General features: G+C 46.4%; 1 protein-coding gene across 3 annotated transcripts in view; it reads right to left on the bottom strand.

Annotated features, from left to right (window-relative positions):
* SLIT3 (slit guidance ligand 3) overlaps nt 1-19,330 on the bottom strand; it is a 627,018-nt gene that overhangs the window by 116,511 nt on the left and 491,177 nt on the right. For all 3 annotated transcript variants that reach the window (XM_032252688.1, XM_032252689.1, XM_032252690.1), the window contains 3 exons: nt 10,953-11,024; nt 4,652-4,723; nt 690-761 (listed from right to left, as the gene is read on the bottom strand). In XM_032252688.1, the coding sequence (XP_032108579.1) occupies nt 690-761; nt 4,652-4,723; nt 10,953-11,024 (216 nt within the window). The remainder of the gene's footprint in view (nt 1-689; nt 762-4,651; nt 4,724-10,952; nt 11,025-19,330) is intronic.

Below are 19,330 nucleotides of genomic sequence, written 5' to 3'. Positions count from 1 at the left end.
AGATGATTCTACCAGCACAAAAATTAAACTATCCTATGAGCTAAATTCCTTTCCTTCCTTCTCCACATCAGAGTTCAATTATCTTCTTCAAACATTTAAGCTCAAATGACCAGAATGAAATAAATGCAAACAAATAATTCCTGAGCTTAAAATTCGAGGCAACCACCTTCCTTTAAATTAAGTAAACACTCCTCTCCACCCTATCTTTCCCAGATGGAGTCACACTGGTGACTGATTATGTTCCTCTTGAATTCCCCTCACCCCCACCCTTCTCCAAGGTCACATGTCCATCAGCAGCTTTGTCTCAGTTTAGTACTGGAATTTGATGTGTGAATGTTTTAGTTCCCTAAATTCTTAGCACACTCCTGCAAAATGTTTTCCTTTTTGTTGGATTTGACTTTTTCATATTTCTAGCCCCAAACCCTGTGCTTAGTATCTTCACGCCTGGGAAAGGGTCCCCAGCCGTATCATGTGGCTTTTTGCACACTGACCTCGGTCTTCCTCTGCCCACTCCTTGGCCCTCCTTTCACAAAAATAGGAAATGGAGGTAAAGCACGGACAGCTCAAAATTTCTCTTCTCTTTTGTCTGCCTAAAGTCAAAAGAGCTCTCCAGAGCATGGCTCAAAGTTTTCAGGTGGGAGTCTTCCAATAGTACCAGAGATACAAACAGTGAAAAGGTTCCTACTCACAGCAGCTGTAGGGACACCAGCCCGTCAAACAGTCCCTTGGCAATCTCGGTGATCTTGTTCCCATAAAGGACCCTGAAAGACAGCAGGAGAAGACATCAATCACCGCGGATGTGCGGCCACAGGAACCCACTCCAGCAGGGAGCCATCACCTCGGCCACTTCTGGGTGTGAGATCTCAGGACAACCCCTTCCACGGCCTGCCTAATCCCTTCTCATCAGCCAGACAGAAGCAGCCAAGAGCAGCCAGGGGCTGGAGGGGCAGGTTGTCCGCGAGGCGAGGAGAAATGGGCTCTATCCTGCTCCACTCCTGGGCAGCCTAGCCCAATATGTAATCCACAACAGGAGAAGCGGTCTCTTTGTGGTGTCTCCCTAAGCTGCTAATATGACTCACACCCTAGCAATAAATACACTGTGTGGGAGACTGGCCCTGTGTCTTCAATGGATATTGATCAGGTTGAGCCCAGCCTATAGAACGTTTCTTTTTAATATCCCTTTGCATCTTAGGAATTCCTAAGCTGAGTCATTTAATCATCCATCTAGACAGGGCTTTGTGCATCTGGGGTCATCTCCAGATGGCACAGGGACTGCTGAGTCAAGGACTGGCTCTCAGGAACAACTAGGGAGCTTTGCTGTCTCACGGCAATGGAAGCTTTTACTTTCTACCCGCTTCTCCTATTCTTCGAGTTCCAGGAACCCAGGAACTCAGAACACTTTTACCCCTTTTTCTTTAGGGCCTTCAGGGATGCTCATACTGGTATCTCTGATTCATGGGCCTTGTCTTTGATGTCTTGGCGAGACCTGGCAAGGAAGACTCCTGGGTCTCCCACTCCAGCGCAGTGCTCAGGGGTGTCTCTGTGCCTGGCCCTTGCTGGCGCTGTGTACAGGCACCGGAGAAGCTCTGCTGGCCTCTCTCTGCTCACATTCACAGCACAGACTTTGCTGTCTCTTGGGTCCAGCCTCCTCTGTGACCCAGGGAACTGACCTAAGAGGGTTTGGTCGTTTTTCTTAAGTCCTCTCCAGAGCCCTAAAGCGCATGGAATGCAAGCAATATTCAATTTTCACTTGGATCACGATCCCGGCTGTTATCCTTCTTTGAGGAGACAAAATATTAGGATGCGGAAATGGTAAATGGGCGCGATAAACCAAACTCCCCATTTCCAGACGCCACTGGGAGTGAAGGGTGAGTGTCTCCATCAGCCTGCGGGTGTGTTTCATTAATGTTTCAACAAATTAATGACTAAATAAAAGTCAGCATGATGGCTCAGGCACACATTTGTAATTCATATTAATGCCCCACCGCTTACTGTGCCAAATGTAGTAATGTCACTGTCTGCCCGTCTCAGCTGATGTCAGGACTTCTAGTGTAGCAGAAGCTGGGGGGCTTAGGGATCCTCACACCACCTGCCACACCTTGGGATTGGAGGCCTCTGAGCCCAGTACGTTAAAACCCCTCCCTGGGCTGGGCGTGGTGGCTCACACCTGTAATCCCAGCACTTTGGGAGGCAAGACAGGTGGATCAGGAGGTCAGGAGCTCGAGACTAGCCTGGCCAACATGGTGAAACTCCGTCTCTACTAAAGACACCAAAAATTAGCCAGGCATGGTGGTGGGCACCTGTAATCCCAGCTACTAGGAAAGCTGAGGCAGGAGAATCGCTTGAACCTGGGAGGCGGAGGTTGCAGTGAGCTGAGACAGTGCCATTTGCACTCCAGCCTGGGCGACAGGGTGAGACTCTGTCTCAAAACAACAACAGCAACAAAAACCTTGGCAGGTGGAGGCAGGCTGAGGCTCTCCTGCCTGTGTGATTACCTCGGGTATGTGCATGTAGACCTGCCTGGCTTCTGCCCCCAGGTCTTGCCTTGACTACCTTCTTCTTGCCTTCTGAGCTCAAACATTTCTTCCTTGGGAGGTGTCTCTTTAATATTTCAGTTAATGTTTTACACCACCTGATTACCCTACTTTAATTTCTTCATACCACTTACCCTTATGTCACATTATATTATGTAAATAGTTATTTGATTTTAATGTTTCCTGCCTCCCTCCCCTGCACCTCCCAGCTTCCTTGCATGTCAGCTCTATGAGTGTAGCAGCAACGTTGCATGGCTGTTCATGACTGGGTCTCTAGACCCCCCAAAAGGGTCTAGCACAATAAATATTTGCTGACTGAATGAATACATGAATGAATGAATGCACAGGTAAGGGTAAAGGCTCTCCAGCCCTTTACCTTGGCTGCTCCTAAGCTGGGATTGGGTGTGTTTGTGTTCAACTGTAAACTCTGTGAGGCCAAGGGTCTCGTGTGTCCAGTTCACCGCCATACTTGCGGTGTCTATAATACAGCCCAGTACACAGTAGGCATCTACTGCACGTATGAATGAATAAATTGCGAGTGAGAGGTGCTTTCCACAAACAACGTTCACATATATTTCAGAATCGGGCAGCAGCATGCCAATTTCATGTCTGGCAAGCAGATTTTGAATTCCTTTTCCTAAGAGACAGGAAGCACCTCAATGCCCTCAGACTGTCTCCAAATCCCGGCTAAGGGAAACCAGACAGGGGAAGAGGGAAGGTGGGGGCAGAGACAGGATCTTGGTGGCAGACGGCCCATCTCCCTTCTCCTCTGTGATCTTCAGCACAAGCAGACACTAATCTCACACATGGTCCCATCTCTGATATCCCAGCCAGATGTTCTATTCGATAAATGAAACTAATTTACTCTGCAAGCAGCAGGCAACAGCTGAAATCAGAGACTTCCCAGTCCTCATCCCTTTCCTGGGGGGATGGTGCCAGGTAGGGGGAAAATGTGCATCTTGTTACCTGCCCACTCATAAATTAAGTAAACAGGTTGCACGGAGAGGCAAAATATAGACAGATTGATAAAGAATGTGGGTTCTGGAGCCAGACAGCATGGGTTCAAATCTTGCCTTTTCTACCAGTTACTGTGGACTTTGGCTAAATTACATTTATGAATAAATAAATAGTTGAATAAAGCAAGTTTTTTTTTTTTTTTGCCATATTAACTCTATGCTAAATAGAGTTTGTGGTCCTAGGGATACATCTGGGAACAAAACAGATAATAATTCCATCTCGGTGGGGCTTAGCTGGCCCAAGTTCTTTAGCTGTAAAAGTGAGATGACAATAGATTTTATATTTTAGGTTGTGATGAGGACTAAACCCCTCAGAGTCCTAGGAGAGCATCTGGTACCCAGTCAGTGCTCAGTAAATGCTGCCAGTCATTGTTTTACTGCACGCATGATCATCATTGGATGTGTTAGGTGGGAATGGGATCATTGTCCCCATCCTGCTGACTAAGAAGCATGCAAAGAAGGCTCAAGCGACTTTCCTATGTCACCCATGAGTCACTGACAGAATGAGGATATTCTATACCTTCCTGCCTGCAGGGGTCTCGGAACCCCTGGTGGGTGAAGCTTTGGTACCAACCAGTGGGCTGCCTATGGGTTTCAAAATCAAAGATAGGAAGGGCTATGGGATGGGGTGGATGTTTTCTTAGGACAATGGCCGTGAGGGTGGTCTGGAGAGAAAGCCTGAAACTCAGCAGAAGAAAAGGAGCTCTTCACTTGGCAAGGCCACGTAAGCGGGTGAGGGCAGACACAGCAGTAATAAACACGTATCACCATCTCTCCTTACAGCTGAAAGACAGCGCTGTGGTGGTATGTGGGGTGGGAGGGGACGTGAGGTTAGAGTAGAAGATGAATTCGAATTAGAAGCCAATAACTGGGAAAGCTGCTAGGCACTTAATCAATAAAAATAATGCATTTGGGTTGTAGAAATATTCCCCAAGATCAATTTCCCCTGAAGAAATATTTGTTTCTTTTACCAGGTTGCCACAAGTGTGTAAGGGAACATAAAGTCTTGATAAACACCTCTTGAAAAATATGGCCATGTCCCTCTTCCCTCAGGCGCCCCCCATACCCCTCCTCTCAGCCCCCAACTCGGCCCCCACTTACAGCGATGTGAGTGATTTCAGGCCCTGGAAGGCATCTGGAGCAATGTCTGATATCTGATTCTTGCTGATGTCTCTGAAAACGTTAACGGCAAAGTCTGAGAACATGGCTCAAAGATGTGATAACTGTCCCTTCTAAGTGTGAATCAAGCATTTCAGGCATTCACAATGGTAAGGATTAATTAATCAGTCAAACAATTCATTTATTCATAGTGCAAGAGAAGAAGCTTTGAGAGCCTTCACTTCAACTACCTCGTGATAAAGCGCACCACATTTACATCACTCTTCTTGGTTTTCAAAGAATACTCACCAGGGGCATCTTGATTTGGACATGAGGCTGTGAACACGTAAGCCATCACTTTATAGGTGGAAAATTGAGCCCAGCCAAATTAGAACCTTACATCTCATCACCAAGCAATTAATGGTACAGATGAAACAGGAACCAGCTTCACCCAACCAACCACAGGCCAGGGTTCCTTTAGGCATCATCATGCTTCATGCCTCGGCAGCTGCTCGTTTTTCTCCCAGAAAGTCCTGAGTCATTTCACCTCCCCAGTGACTTTTCCTCCCTGACCTGAAAGGAGGTTTTCAGCAGTGACTTAAGTCTCTGGTTCAGTGCAAGCTCTAGGCTGTGCGATGTAAGCACATCATGGGATTCTCAGGAGACGCATTGGAGATGTGGGCTTGTCTATGGCTGGCAGTGTGCTCTTCATCTGGGAGCAAGCCCAGGGCGTAAGAATGTCCCAGGCTTTGGATAATGTGAGCAAGAGGGATGCGGTGGGCCAAGAGGATTTTATTAATGCTGGGCCTGGGCCCCGAGGTAGCTAACCTGGCTTTGCAGGGGCACAGGAATCTCCTCTACCCTGGCTCCTTCCCAGGGGCCCTGAGGCTGCCCAATTGCTGGCATCCCCTTGACTTCTGAGAATCCAGACACTGGCTCTTGCTAATGGCCCTTCACTGAGGGGGAAATACTTTCCCTCAGAGTCATTAGCTCAGGGATGGCCTCTGGGCTCCTGCCACTGGAAGGAGAGATGCTCCAATTTCCTGTGACAACAAACCTCTCCAGCTCTTTTCCTTTAACAAGATAAATCAATGGGTCTTTGCTTTTGTGCAGAAGAGGGAGAGCTGGGGTCTTGGAGGGTCAACAAGGAGGTAAGGAGAGAATATGGAGAAAAAAAGTACAACTGAGAAAATTCTTAAGCAATTGCCTCCAGCGAGGCCAGACACTCCAGCCTCCCAGCCTCTTAAGCACTGCAGTGGAAATCTCCCTGGGCCCGCTTTCTTCCTTCTTCTAACAGACTTCGAAAGGACCATGCCACAACCTTTGCTGAGGCCTCTGCTTCCTCCCCTCTCTGCCTCTAAAGCCTGTGCTTTGAAAGATATTTCACAGGTTAAGGCTTCTTCGGCACAGCTGTCTAGTTGATCCCTTTAGCTGGCAAAATTGCCTCCAACAAATCTGCAGATTGCGCTCGCAAACTCGACAGCTTACACTCGGCTTTTCTTCAGCACTCCGGTTTTGTTTAAGGGTCTTAACAAGCAAATACCCAGGATTATCCTAATCTTACTTGCCCTCAGTGTGGCTGCCTATGCAAAGCACTCCAGGCAAGCACGAAGGATCTGTTCAGACTGGACTAGCGGGAGGGCCTGTGTTGTCTTTTTTCCCCTGATTATGAATCGTCCCTTCAAGGTGCTGAGACTTCTAGTTGCAAGAGGAAGCTGTGTGGCTAGCAGGGAAACCCTCTGCTTTAGCTTTGGGAGAGCAAACTGGTTTTCGGTCCACAACTAGACTTTTTTGGACCCATCTCTCCCTAGAGTATGAGGTGAGATGCCTCATAGTTTGGAGATGATGGGGAGTGGGAATTGGAAAAGTGATAGTTTAGCTGGGAATTGACCTCGGTCACTTTCTCTTTTTATTATTATAATAAAAACTGTATACTTAGGCTGGTCCAGAGGTAGTGAGTTCTCTCAATGGACTGTTCACAGTTACAGATCAAATTCCTTGTTCTAGTCTTTCCTCCTTTTTCACTACTGCACTTGACTAAAAAATGTATGCATATTTGGTGTGTAACACCATTTTCGTTGCTGTTGTTCTTTTTTTTTTTTTCCCTTAGGAAACCACTGTGTTAAACTTGATGTTTTGATGTATGCATTCATCACGGAATAGCTAAATCAAGCTATTTAACATATGCATTACCTCACATACTTATCATTTATTTGTGGTAAGAACACTTAAAATCTACTCTCTGAGCTATTTTCAAGTATACGGCATGTTGTTGGTAACGACATTCACCGTGTTGTGTAATACAATGAATCTCTTGAACTTATGCCTACTGTCTAACTGAAATTTTGTAGCCTTGGCCAACATCTCCCTCATCTTCATCTCCACCCCACCCCCGCCCCACCAGCCTCTGAACACCACCAATCTACTTTCTGCTTATAAGAGTTTGGCTTTTTAAAGATTCCATATGTAAGTGAGAACATCTGGCACACTTGGTCTTAATTCTTAATTCCGCAAGCAGGAAACAGCAACCCTGAGAGCTGAAGTACCTGGAGCCCTAAGTGACCCGACACAACCATTTGGGCACAGAGCAAGCATCTCAAGTCTCCCATCAGCTCAAGGCCCTCTCTGCTATTTTGCTGTGATAAATGCACAACACAGGGCACTGAACTGAAAGGCAGACGGGAGATGACTCTAGCTGCCCACTGACCTCCATGCTTAACCCTGCCCCTAGCCATAGCAGCTGCCCCTAGAACTGATTCTGGGCACTCGGATTACCCCTGACCGGTGCTTCTCACATCTCATGAGGGTGTGGATTAAAATGCACTGCAGAGAGTCCAATTTGTAGGGTCCGGGGGTAGGGGCTAGGAATGTGTATATGCAACACATCTCTAGGTGATTCCCATTTAGGTGGTACCTGGCTCATATACTTCAGGCCATGATGTTTTAGAAAATGGTCTCAGACCCACCTTCGTCCCCTGGGGCTTATAAACTGGATGACCAAGAAGGGGTAGCTTTTTCAGACTGTTCAGAATAGAGGTGGCAAATTCAAGTGCCTACAAAGGTCATGCAGGGAATATGTGTGAGATGCTAGGAAGTCTTGGAGCTTGTGGAGTAAGCTGCTCTGCCTAAAAGCGTGTAAAAGAAAAGAACTCCCAACACCCCATTCTACCAATAATACAGGTAGCCCAGGTGTCAGGCCTACCAGTTAACTAACCTTGCAAGACTGTGGAGCTGTCTCCAGTGCCTTCTACTGCTTCTCTGTGGCTTCTCTGCTTTGATACAGACTGAGTATCCCTAATCCAAAAATCCAAGATCTGAAACGCTTCAAAATCTGAAATTTTCTGAGCACTGACATGATGTCACAAGTGGAAAATTCCACACCTGACCTCAGGTGGCGGGTTGCAGTCAAAACTTTGTGTCATGCACACAAGTATTAAAAACATTGTATAAATTACCTTCAGCTTATGTGTGTAAGGTGTATATGAAACATAAATGAATTTCATATTTAGATTTGGATCCCATTCTCAAGATATCTCATTATGTATGTGAAAATATTCAAAAATCTGAAAAATTCAGAACTCTGAAACACTTTTGGCCCCAAGTATTTTGGATAAGGAATACTCAACCTTTTAGTTTGTACCTGAAATGTTTTTTATACTAAGATGACCACTAGGAACAGGCAGGGACAAAGCCATTCAGTCAGGGAGAATTTTTTTCCTCCCTCTCCCCTTTTTCCTTTTTTCTTTTTTTTGGTAAGAGAGAAGAACAGGATGTGGTTTACCTGTAGTTGATGGGGAAACTTCTTTTTGTTAGATATTAGGGATAAACTGGTCACGTATATTTTGGAGAAATTAGGGTTTTGAAATCCATTCTCACCAGGGACCCTCCCTCTCCCAAGCCATCGATTGCACTTGAGTCTAGGTTTCTGAAGTTCCATTACTTGAAAAATTTTAAGTGCACTCTCTTCTCTATTGCCATCCTCTTGGGGGAAAAAAGGGCATCATAATAAATATCAGTAGCATCATAAGTGATCAAAAATTAAATTCACTTTCCAGGTCGTGACTGAGAAGGTCTTATGAATTTTGAATGCACAGATCATGGTAAGTCCAATAGGATGGAGAAGGAACAGTAAAACATAGTCAAGCTTTAAATTACCTGGACTTCACAAAAAATTAGAGCAGTAACTTAAATCATGCAAGAGATATAGGTTGGGGCAGTGACTGAACTTGTCATTTTTCACTGAAATTACTATCTGGCTGCATAATCAAGCTGAGCTTTAAAAATGAATTGGGGGGGTGCATGGAGAGCGAGCTGGGGAAGCAGGGACACCAGGAGATTAATGGCCCGAGGTTTTAAATATTAAGGCCTATATTTATACAGCTCCTCCAGCAGGAATGCTGCCAAGGGGAGGGAAGAAGAACGTGCTTCGAGCTGCCTCATTATGTTGGTTTCCACTTCTGGAATTGCACCAGGAGAAAAGCTTGTTTGGTTTGGATTTCCAGGGAGATGGGAAGTTGGCTTCCTGAGATCTAAGGGTAAAGCCTACCCATGCCACTGTTTCGCAGAGATATTTGTTTTTAACATAAAAGGAATCAGCAGACACTTAACCTCTTTCATGTGGGCCCTCCCACTCAAGGGAAAGCAATGAATCAGCCTCGTGCGGAATAAAAAACAGGAATGAGTCCATGCATATTTCTCTTTTCTCTGTGGGAGGGTGCTGTGGCTGGGGGTGCAAAAAGAATAAATGGAATGAAAACAGCAACTTTGTTTCCTGACTCTAATAAATAATTTCTTTTTTTTTTTTTTTTTGAGACGGAGTCTCACCCTGTCACCCAGGCTGGAGTGCAATGGCGTGATCTCTGCTCCCTGCAACCTCCGACTCCCGGGTTCAAGCGATTCTCCTGCCTGAGCCTTCCAAGTAGCTGGCATTATAGGCGTGCACCACCATGCCTAATTTTTTTTTTTTTTTGTATCTTTAGTAGAGACGGGGTTTCACCATGTTAGCCATGCTGGTCTCAAACTCCTGAACTTGTGATCCGCCTGCCTCGTCCTCCCAAAGTGCTGGGATTACAAGTGTGAGCCACTGCATCTGGCCTACTAAATGATTTCTTAGGCTGAAAAAGGGAAGGGGTATCTGTCCAGAATTTTAATACCTGTGATGGCAATGGTTAAGCTGTTTCTGAATCCTATTGGCCTCCCTTCAGAGACTCTCAGCTCTGAGTGACTCACAGAATAGTGCTCAAGGTCATCATGGGATGGGGAAGAATGATGACATTGTCACATGGTGGGCATGAGGGCAGTGATGCAACGGTGCCATCAAAGCTGCTGCGGTGAGGAAGGAACAGCAGGGTTGATGTCGCCTGGCAGTGATGTAATGCAGTGGTGGAGTGATGTGACTTACAGAGCTAATGGGGATGTAGGGGATGCTCACATGTTGACCATACCCTCCAAGGCTTCTCATTTCATGCAGGAAGAACAGAAGGTCTGTACCATGGTCTAAGGAGGCCATGTGATCTAGTACAAACCTTTCCAACATGAGCCTCATCGTCTCCCCTCACTTGTTCTGCTCCTTCTTGCTATTCCACAAACCATCGATGCAGGCTCCTTATGGCCTTTCCCTTGCTCTTTCTGCTGCCTGGAACATTCTTTCCTGAGAGCTCTGTGCTCACTCCCTTCCTTCCTGTAGGCCACCTGCACGTAGAGACCTTCATGGGCACACCTACCTAAAAGATCCTCCCACCACCACTGATATTCTGATTTCTCGTATTTGTTCCTCTATTTTCTGTGTTCTCCCACTCGAATATAAGCTCCATGAGAGCAGACTTGCTTTCTGTTCACTGCTCTACCCATAGATCCTTGGTTGTAGCAGACATTCACTCGGTATTTGTTATACGAATGTATGCATGGTTGTAGGGATATTGGTGACAGTGGTATAGACAGCTGAGGGGACATCACGTCTCTGCTGAAACTCTTATTTTAGGTCCACATCACTAGAGCCAAGTGACAAAAACGGTGATATGGGTTTTCTAGGCTAATCCATCTTTACCTCCCACACAGATAATTTTACTTTGCTCTAGTTGGAGAGGTTCTTAGCTCTACACATCCAAGCCCACATACCTCACAATCTCCAGGCAACACTTCCACATCTTACCTCCCAAGCTTAGGAGAGTGTTCAAGGTCTGAAACAGAACTGCCCAGGATGAATGGACGTGGTCTATCACCTGGACAGGCTGCCCACTACACATTGCAAATGACCCCGGAAATGGAAAACATTTGGGCTCATTGCTCCCCAGGGGAAACTTACATTCGCTTCAGTTTCTTGTACTGGATGAAGGCTCCTGCAGGGATGGATTTGATGGAGTTCTGTTCTAGGCGTCTGGGAAACAGAACAGAGAAGGGTCCATTAACCATCCACCTGTCAGGAAATGGTCATTGAGGGCTACTGCGTTCTCAGGTCTGAAGGACAGGGAGGTCTCTCTTGTCACAGGTACATGTTCTGGTTGCGGGAGATCAGGCAAAACAATGCACCAGGCAGAGAACTCAGGTCCTAGTCTATGGAGCCCCCATCCAAGGGTCTAACTCCCCTTGGAGAAAGCTGGAAGGGATGACCTTTCCTTGCGGATTTTTGATTCTTGCTTATTATAAACTGCCTTTGGCGGCCGCTGTCTTCTTCAGAGAAAGCTGCAGAAGTAACCAAGAATGCAGAATAAGTCAAAGGGATAAAAAGAAGGGTAAAGAGATGGACCATGGGCCAGCAACGCTTATCTGTCATGGAACCATGTCACTGTTCAGCTAAACACTCAGCCACACTGCTAATGGGGCAGAAATGTCAATGGTTGACTTCATTTCTGGGCTTTTCCATGGGCTATCTTAACACACTCAAGAAACAGCCTTAACATCTTTAGGCTCCCAGCCTGTCATTCATCAAACTGGCTCCCTGATATCCTGTGAGGCCCAGGGGTCCAGACTGGACCACTCCCCTGGGCTGCTGCTGGAATCTGTGGTTTTAAGCTATTATGGAGTTTTCTGAAATGCTTCCTCTCCTATCACTTTGAAAGGAACAAGAGATGCTGCAGGCCCAGGGCCCAGAACTTCCTTGGAAGTGAAGAGGCCATGGGGAATGAGTGAGCATTTCCATTCTTTATTCTTTCGTCTCTCAAATGACTTCCTGTCACCACGAACAGGTGTGGTGGGAAACAGGCATGTCGGGGAGGCAGAGGCCTCTATTAGGGGTGATGAATGGCACCCTGGCCCAGGCTCAGGATCTCATCCTTATCCATCTCCCTTCTCTCCAAGGTGCACATCTTTTCATCACCTCCTCGTTTGGCCTCGATGCTCCCCAAACCCTCAGCTGGGAAGACACACGCACATATGTATGGCAGGGGATGTAGGGGGAACAAAAGGGATAGATGGGAGGAACGGGCTCCCTTGAAGCTGACAGCTAGTGGATGCACATTTCCGGCTAGGATGGACCCATTCATCTTGAAGAGTAATCCCCGCTGCAGAGTTGGGGAGACAGTCGTATTAATTTGTGCCTCTGCGATCTCATCTTCATTGGGGGAACAGAGTATTTGTTACTGGAACCGCTAATGGAGCAGTTTGCCAGCAATTTTCCCATTTCAAACAACATCTCAGCTGCTAATGTGGAATGGTTTGTCAGGCCAACCCATAACACAGACAAATCACTCTCCAGGCAAAAGGAAGGGGGAAAGGGGGGAGAAAGGGGAAAGGCGGGTGGGAGGAGAGAGGGAGTATCAGGACATATCATTCTTGGCTGCCGGATGAATAGAGTCTACAAATGAGACTGCCACGGTCTATTAACAATGCCTTTGTACCCTGCTGGAGGCGGGTGGGGAGCACACTTTACAGGGAGCACAGTCACAGGCAGGCTGGACAGGGGCCTGGCTGGCTGGCTTATGGAGAGCCACAAAAGCCTGTCACAGGGTCTCAGGGACTGTGGGCTGCTGGATACAGCTACCCACAGAGACAGCAAACTCGAGGCAGCCTGCCTTGCCTGAGAAGTTCCAAGGACATGCTCATTTTCCAGCTGAGCATAGAGTTCAGTAGGGATTTCTTAGCCAAGGCAGCAGCCCCATGGGTCTCTGGAGCTGCCAGTCAGGTGGTGAGTGCTCTCCAGGAATCCTGTCATTCACCTGCCACTGTGGCAAGGGATTTCGGCTGGATGATGCCTCCATAGAAAGCCACTGTTTGTAACAATGGCAACCCCCTCAGCTTTTGCAAGAGGATCCACTGCTCCCAGCTGCAGGCCAGTGAGCCTATGCCAAGTCAGGCCAGCACTGGGTGTGAGCTCTGTGGGCTCTCTATGCAGTTCCTAATCAGTTGCCCTCCATTGTAATGAGGGGTGCAAGAATTAAGGGAGAGATAAATCAACAAACATGATATGACACTGGACCCAAGGAGTTTGATAATCTGGTAATAGAGACCAGCCCAAGACGGTGCATCACAGAACTAAATTTTATTGCTACCATAATAAACACGAGAAGCCATCATTTATGGGGTCTAGTTGACTATGTCGATTATCTCTTTTAATCCTTCCACATGTGAGGTAAACCATACTGGCCTCATTTTGCAGATGAGGAAAAGAAAACCTAGAGGAATCAAATAGCTTGTCCTAAGTGACAGGGCCAGGAACTGGAAGAACTGTTATCTCTGTTTCTATCCATTGGATATGCTGCCTCTATATATTTGTGAAAATGGAGAAACTGAGGCTCAGAGATGAAGGAGATGTTCTCAAAGTCAGAGAAAAATTGAAGGGATTGGGGACCCAGGGCTCACATACTGAGACATCACACGGAAGCAGGTGCTCAGTGAAAAGGCTGCAGGGGTCGAGAGGATGAGATATACATGTGAATATACATAAGACATGCAAATGAGAGCAAAGGTGTGGCTTCTGAATGAAGAATAAAGAATTCCAGGCCTAGCCTGTTAAGCCTGGCAGAGATTTTCCTCTGCATCCTGCATTCCTCACACTTGGCTCACTCTAGCTTTGGTTTTCCTTCTTTCTTTCTTTTTTTGAAAGAGACAGAGTCTTGCTCCATTGCCCAGGCTGGAGTGCAGTGGTGTGATCATGACTCACTGCAGCCTTGAACACCTGGGCTCAAGTGATCATCCCACCTCTGCTTCCTGAGTAGCTAGGACCACAGGCACGTACTACCATGCCTGGCTAATTTTTAACTTTTATTTTTGTACAGACAGGGGTCTTGCTGTGTTGGGTAGGCTGGTCTTAAACTTCTGGCTTCAAGCAATTCTCTTGCTTCAGCAACCCAAAGTGCTAAAATTACAGGTGTGAGCCACCATGACTAGCCTGGGTTTCATTCTTGTCTGTGGTCGCTCAGCTTCTCAGGCTGTTTTAGGCACTGGCTGAACACACAGCCCTTCCTGGAGGGCCAAGGCCATTGCATGATGAGGGTCAACCCTGCCTCCTTCAACGCTGCCCCAGGAGGCAGCAGGAATTTGTCTGGGGTGGGAGCATGGTTGTGAACAGTTTGTGTACCTTCAATGTAAAGGAAAGAAAAGGATAGGTGTAACCATAACCCTCACCACCACCCCCGCCGCCGCCACCACTACCAAGAGCTAAGATAAATCAGGTGCTCAGATGTTAGACACAAGGCTGAGTTTTACATGGTTTGTCTAACTTAACAGTGACACTCTCTGAGGCAGGTCTTTCTAGTTATTACCACGTCCACATTAAACACAAGAATATTGAGGCTCAGAGAGATTAAGGCACTTGCCTAAATTCACAAAATCAGGGAGAGGTAGAGCTAGAACTCAAAGCCAAGTTCATCTGACTTCAAAGCCCAAGCTCTCAATCATCAGGCTTTGCTGAATATCATTTGGAGTGGAAGTGCCTTCATTTTCTTAGTCCTTTCCAGCTTGTCCACAGGGAAAATGGCCCTTGGTCATGGGAGCAAGGCTGGAGAGTGTGCACAGATGTGTGTGTGTTTACATGCAGTCTTTGTGCAGGAGGTACCCCTGGAAAGGCTTTGCACTTAGCACAGTCCTGCAGCCTAGAACAAGGATGCAAAGGTCCAGACTCCCAGTGTGAAGAGCTCAGTGGAAAGGACAAAAAGAAGCATTCGCATCAGCAAAACCTGTCACATTTAGGGATGTGTCTGAAGCCAATAGCTGATTTAGGTCTCTCTTAACCAGCACATGTGTCTTTCTTTGTCTGGCAAACATTCTTCAGGCTGCAAACTGATTTAATAGAACTAGCATAAAAACAAACATACAAATCAAACATCTGAGCATCTTCCCGCACCAGCAAAAACAATGGGAACATCTGATGGGGATTTCAGCCATTTGTGCTCTGTATTGATTTGCCCTAGTTCCTCGGATGCTTCCTTAATGATCTGTCATTTGCAAACATGTGACTAAACACAATACATTTCTAGCAATACAGAAGTCAACACGATGCTGGAGAGACTGGCAGGGGCATGGCTGCAAGGTTAAAAGGTCCTGGGGTATGTGGAAACATTGGCAGTAGTGGTGATGACGATGATACAATGAACACCTACCACTTACTGAGGGCTTTTGATATGTCAGACACTGTGATCCTCACACACTGGCTCAAATTATTTTTCTCAACAGTACTATGAAGCAAGTAGTATTACTAATATATCCATTTTACAGATGAAGAAATCATGGAACAAAGAGGTCAATTTGCCTGAGATCAGGTAGCTAGGAATGGTGGAGCCTCAACTTGAATCCAGGTTGGAACACAGTGCCTGTGTTCTTAACACTTAAGCTATCCTGCCTCCCACCTAGAAGCCACTTTTGTGGTTTTTTAACTCTTTCCCATCTCTCTCAGTCTTCTTTGACTTGGGAACACTTGTTAGGAAGTCCAGATCATGCTGAAGGAAGGAAATCCCATGCTTATTCTTCCTCTAAGTCATCCTGGGCCAGCTGGTTGGACCAGACAACTTAGACCCCAAGGTTCAGTTCCTGATCCTTCCCTATGCTGGAAGAAGGCTGAAAAGGAAGGTTTCTTTCAAGGTTATGCTCTGGGCCCACCTTCTGGGGCAGTCCCTTTCTGGCCTCTCTCTTTCTTTACCAATGGTCCTCAAGGTTTTTCAGAAAGGTAGATTGTTGACCAGGTGCAGTGGCTCACACCTGCAATCCCAGCACGTTGGGAGGCTGCGGTGGGTGGATCACCTGAGGCCAGGAGTTCAAGACCAGCCTGTCAAACGTGGTGAAACCCCATCTCTATGAAAAATACAAAAAGTTAGCTGGACGTGGTGGTGGGTGGGTGCCTGTAATCCCAGCTACTCAGGAGGCTGAGGCAGGAGAAATCGCTTGAACCCGGGAGGCGGAGGTTGCAGTGAGCCACGATCGTGCCACTACAGCCTGGGCAACAAGAGCAAAATTCTGGTCCACAGAGAAGATGAGGAACATGGGTATATCTGAGACAAGCCATTCCTAACCCATGCTGTGTGTAGACACCTGGCATCGCCTACAGAAAGCAGAGGTACAGACACAGCACAGAGCCAGGTTTGCTTTTCTTATTCTGTGCATGTGCTCAGATGCCACAGAAGAAATTATTTTTTTGTCTTAGAAAAAAATGTATGAAGAACTGCATGGGAACTCGAGACTAAATCATTCTGTGATGACACATACATATACATGTGCATAGGTTTTTGCTTTTTACATTCTTTTTAGTAGCTTCCAAACAGTGTGCTCACCTTCTCCATGTTATGTTATTTAATCTTCATGGGAGATTTCTAGGTAGGTATGATGACCCCCTTTAAGCAAAATGGGGAACTGAGCGAGGCATGAACATGCTAAGGAATGTGTTCGAAGTAAGAGGCAGAACAGGGATTTGAACCCTTGAGTATGGATCCCAAGGCTCTGTTCCGAGCCACTCTGTCTGATTACCTTTTTTTTGTACCACCTGCTCCCATCCCACCCTATCACCCCTCCTTCCATGTGGCAGTCCCTCACATGGTAACTTGGTGCTCTCAGAAAATCCAAGAATCACTGATGTCTATGATTTCTAGAACATTCCAGCTCTTTGGTTCTGTTTGCTGGTTTGTTTTGTTGTCCTTTTAATTCTCTCTATGTGTCTTTTAAACCCCTTGGTGGCTGGGAAGAATGGAGTACTTGCTATTGCTAAGCGGCTGCCTCCTATCTCAGAGAGACAATGTGGTTAAGGGGTGGCAGGGTGAAAACTGGGGCTATTTCCTCACCTAAGATGCTCTCACTTATGACTGGACATGAAAACCTGTCTATAGCCTTTCTTCATGGAAGACATTTAGCTTCCATAGCAGAAGATATGAGACAGGGGAAACCACCACGGGGAGATACACAGCAAAAGTGGAAGAAGATGAGGCTCTAGGGACAGAACGTCCCTTCAGAGCTTTTGAAGACTCATACGAGTGTCCTGAAGACCACAGAGCAGAGGAACATGTGGGTTTCTGGGTCTTCCCATCATCTATCCCTGCTGGAAGCCAGAGCTGGTTCAGAGAACCGACAGGGTGCAGTGAGAACGTTGCCATCAGTGAAACTCAGTTTCGAAGAAAATCTGCAGTGAATCATCATCTCACTGTGGGTTCTCTGGAAGAAAGCTATTCTTAGAGGAATTGGCTCTGGTATTCGGGGACACCAGCAAACATTTCTCTGAGCTGCTTGGTTTTAGAAAACATTGAAGAGAGTCTGCAAGACTGCTTTGCATGAGAGATAGGCAACCCCTTCCCCTTCCCCTAAAGTTGGGGAGTGCACAACCCCTCCCAAGGTTCAGGCAATTTAAGAGAATCACTAGTAGCTAAGGATTGAGAAGAGGGAGTGGAGAGCCTAACATGGTACGGAGCATTCCTGAGAAGGAAGTACGAATCTGGATTATATAGGTGGGCCATGGACAAGGGATGGAATTTTCGATAAGAAAAAGAAAAAAACAAGCCACATTTGGATGTCTTTGGAATGATAAATCAGATACCTCCTATTCATCCTGGGGTGCATCCTGCTGTTTCAACTCTCTGCTTCCCTTTTTCTCATCTTCCCACCCATCTGCTGACCTCTCACATGCTAAGAGGATGCATTTTCCCTGCTTTAAAGACTTTTAGGCCAACACACAGGTCCCCAGGCACATAGAAGAAGCAGGTTCCCCCTCCAACCCACTCTCAGGTTCTCTTTTACATGTCATCTCTCCAACTGCCCTATCCCCAACCACAGAGACCTGCCTCCTCTGCTTTAATTTTTCAGTTTCATTTTATCACAGAGGAGGAGGAGGCAAGCCCAGCAAGGAAAGTCCTGGGCGATCCATCTGGTAGACCGTGGTGCCCGATACATAGGGACAGCCTTATTTCCATATATGAGTACATTTGCATGAAGATGAGCTACTCCCAGGCTCAAGTCATAATGCAAGTGGCTAGCCAAGTTCCAGAATCTATTCTCTCAACCATAACCCTTTGAAGAACTGACTTATGTTTATGGCGGAATCTCTTGTGTAGGTAGCTCCAGCTCCTAGGATGTGGCTTCTAACCATTGTCATCATCCTAATAAAGATGGTGGTGACAGTTGTAGTAGTTGCCACTGTGCACTAACAACAATCATTGCTAACACAGTATATCATATGGGCCAGATGCATTTTACTATTCTCATTCATTTAACTTACTTTTTTTTTTTTTGACCGATCTCTCTCTGTCACCAGGCTGGAGTACAGTAGTGCAATGTTGGCTCACTGCAACCTCTGCCTCCTGGATTCAAGTGATTCTCCTGTCTTAGCCTCCCTAGTAGCTGGGGCTACAGGCATGCACCACCATGCTCAGCTAGTTTTTGTCTTTTTAGTAGAGATGGGGATTCACCATGTGGGCCAGGATGGTCTCGATCTCTTGACCTCGTGATCTGCCCGCCTCGGCTGCCCAAAGTGCTGGGATTACAGGCGTGAGCCACCATGCCCGGCCTTCGCCTAACTTTCATAAGAACCAGTAAGGAGGTGCCGTTAGCCTCTGCATTTTGCAACGGAGAAAACCAAGGCTCAGAAAAGTTATCTGCCCACGGCTATCAGGCAGAGCCAAAGCTGGAATATAGGTCGGCCAGGATCCACAGTCTATACGCTTAACCTCTTCATTGTTTGTCTCTGCCTATTTCTGGAAATGCTCTAGCTAGGATGGTCATTCTCAGACTTGGGTTTCAAAGACTAGGTGGTGATAAGACCTTTTATTTTGCTAAGTATGGCAATCTCTTTGTGTGTACTATATAAAACACATAAATTATAATTATACAATAATTACACATATATAACACACACAGACTACTCTGTCTTCAGTGGCTATCATTTTGTAAAATAAAAGACATTTTTAAAAACAATGCTAACGGAATAAGGAAGTCCAAAAACTTAAAGGATGTACCTTTAAACTGAATATTTTTGCTCAATAGAAAAATATCACATTGTTCTGGTTTTTTGCACTTTACCTGTTATCAGGAAAAACTCAGTCATAATACATAGGCTCTGGGCAATTACTGTTCTAGCTTGTCAATGTCGCTTTTAAAATTCAACACATCCAGGTGTGAGTCCAACCTTCCGGGTATGATCTGGTCTGCATAGAGCCCACCTCTGATGTGGTTATCTGTAATTTCTCTCTCTCGGAGAGCTGAGCTGTGTACCCATGAGGTCTAGGCTGGGAGTAGAGAGATGTGAAGTGGAAGAGGGGTGGCAGTCCCAGAGCC

This window comes from Sapajus apella, unplaced genomic scaffold (assembly GCF_009761245.1).
Source record: "Sapajus apella isolate SASKATOON/1434 unplaced genomic scaffold, GSC_monkey_1.0 scaffold79, whole genome shotgun sequence".
In the NCBI taxonomy this organism is placed as follows: Eukaryota; Metazoa; Chordata; class Mammalia; order Primates; family Cebidae; genus Sapajus; species Sapajus apella.
This window is presented reverse-complemented; position numbering and strand designations above follow the sequence as displayed.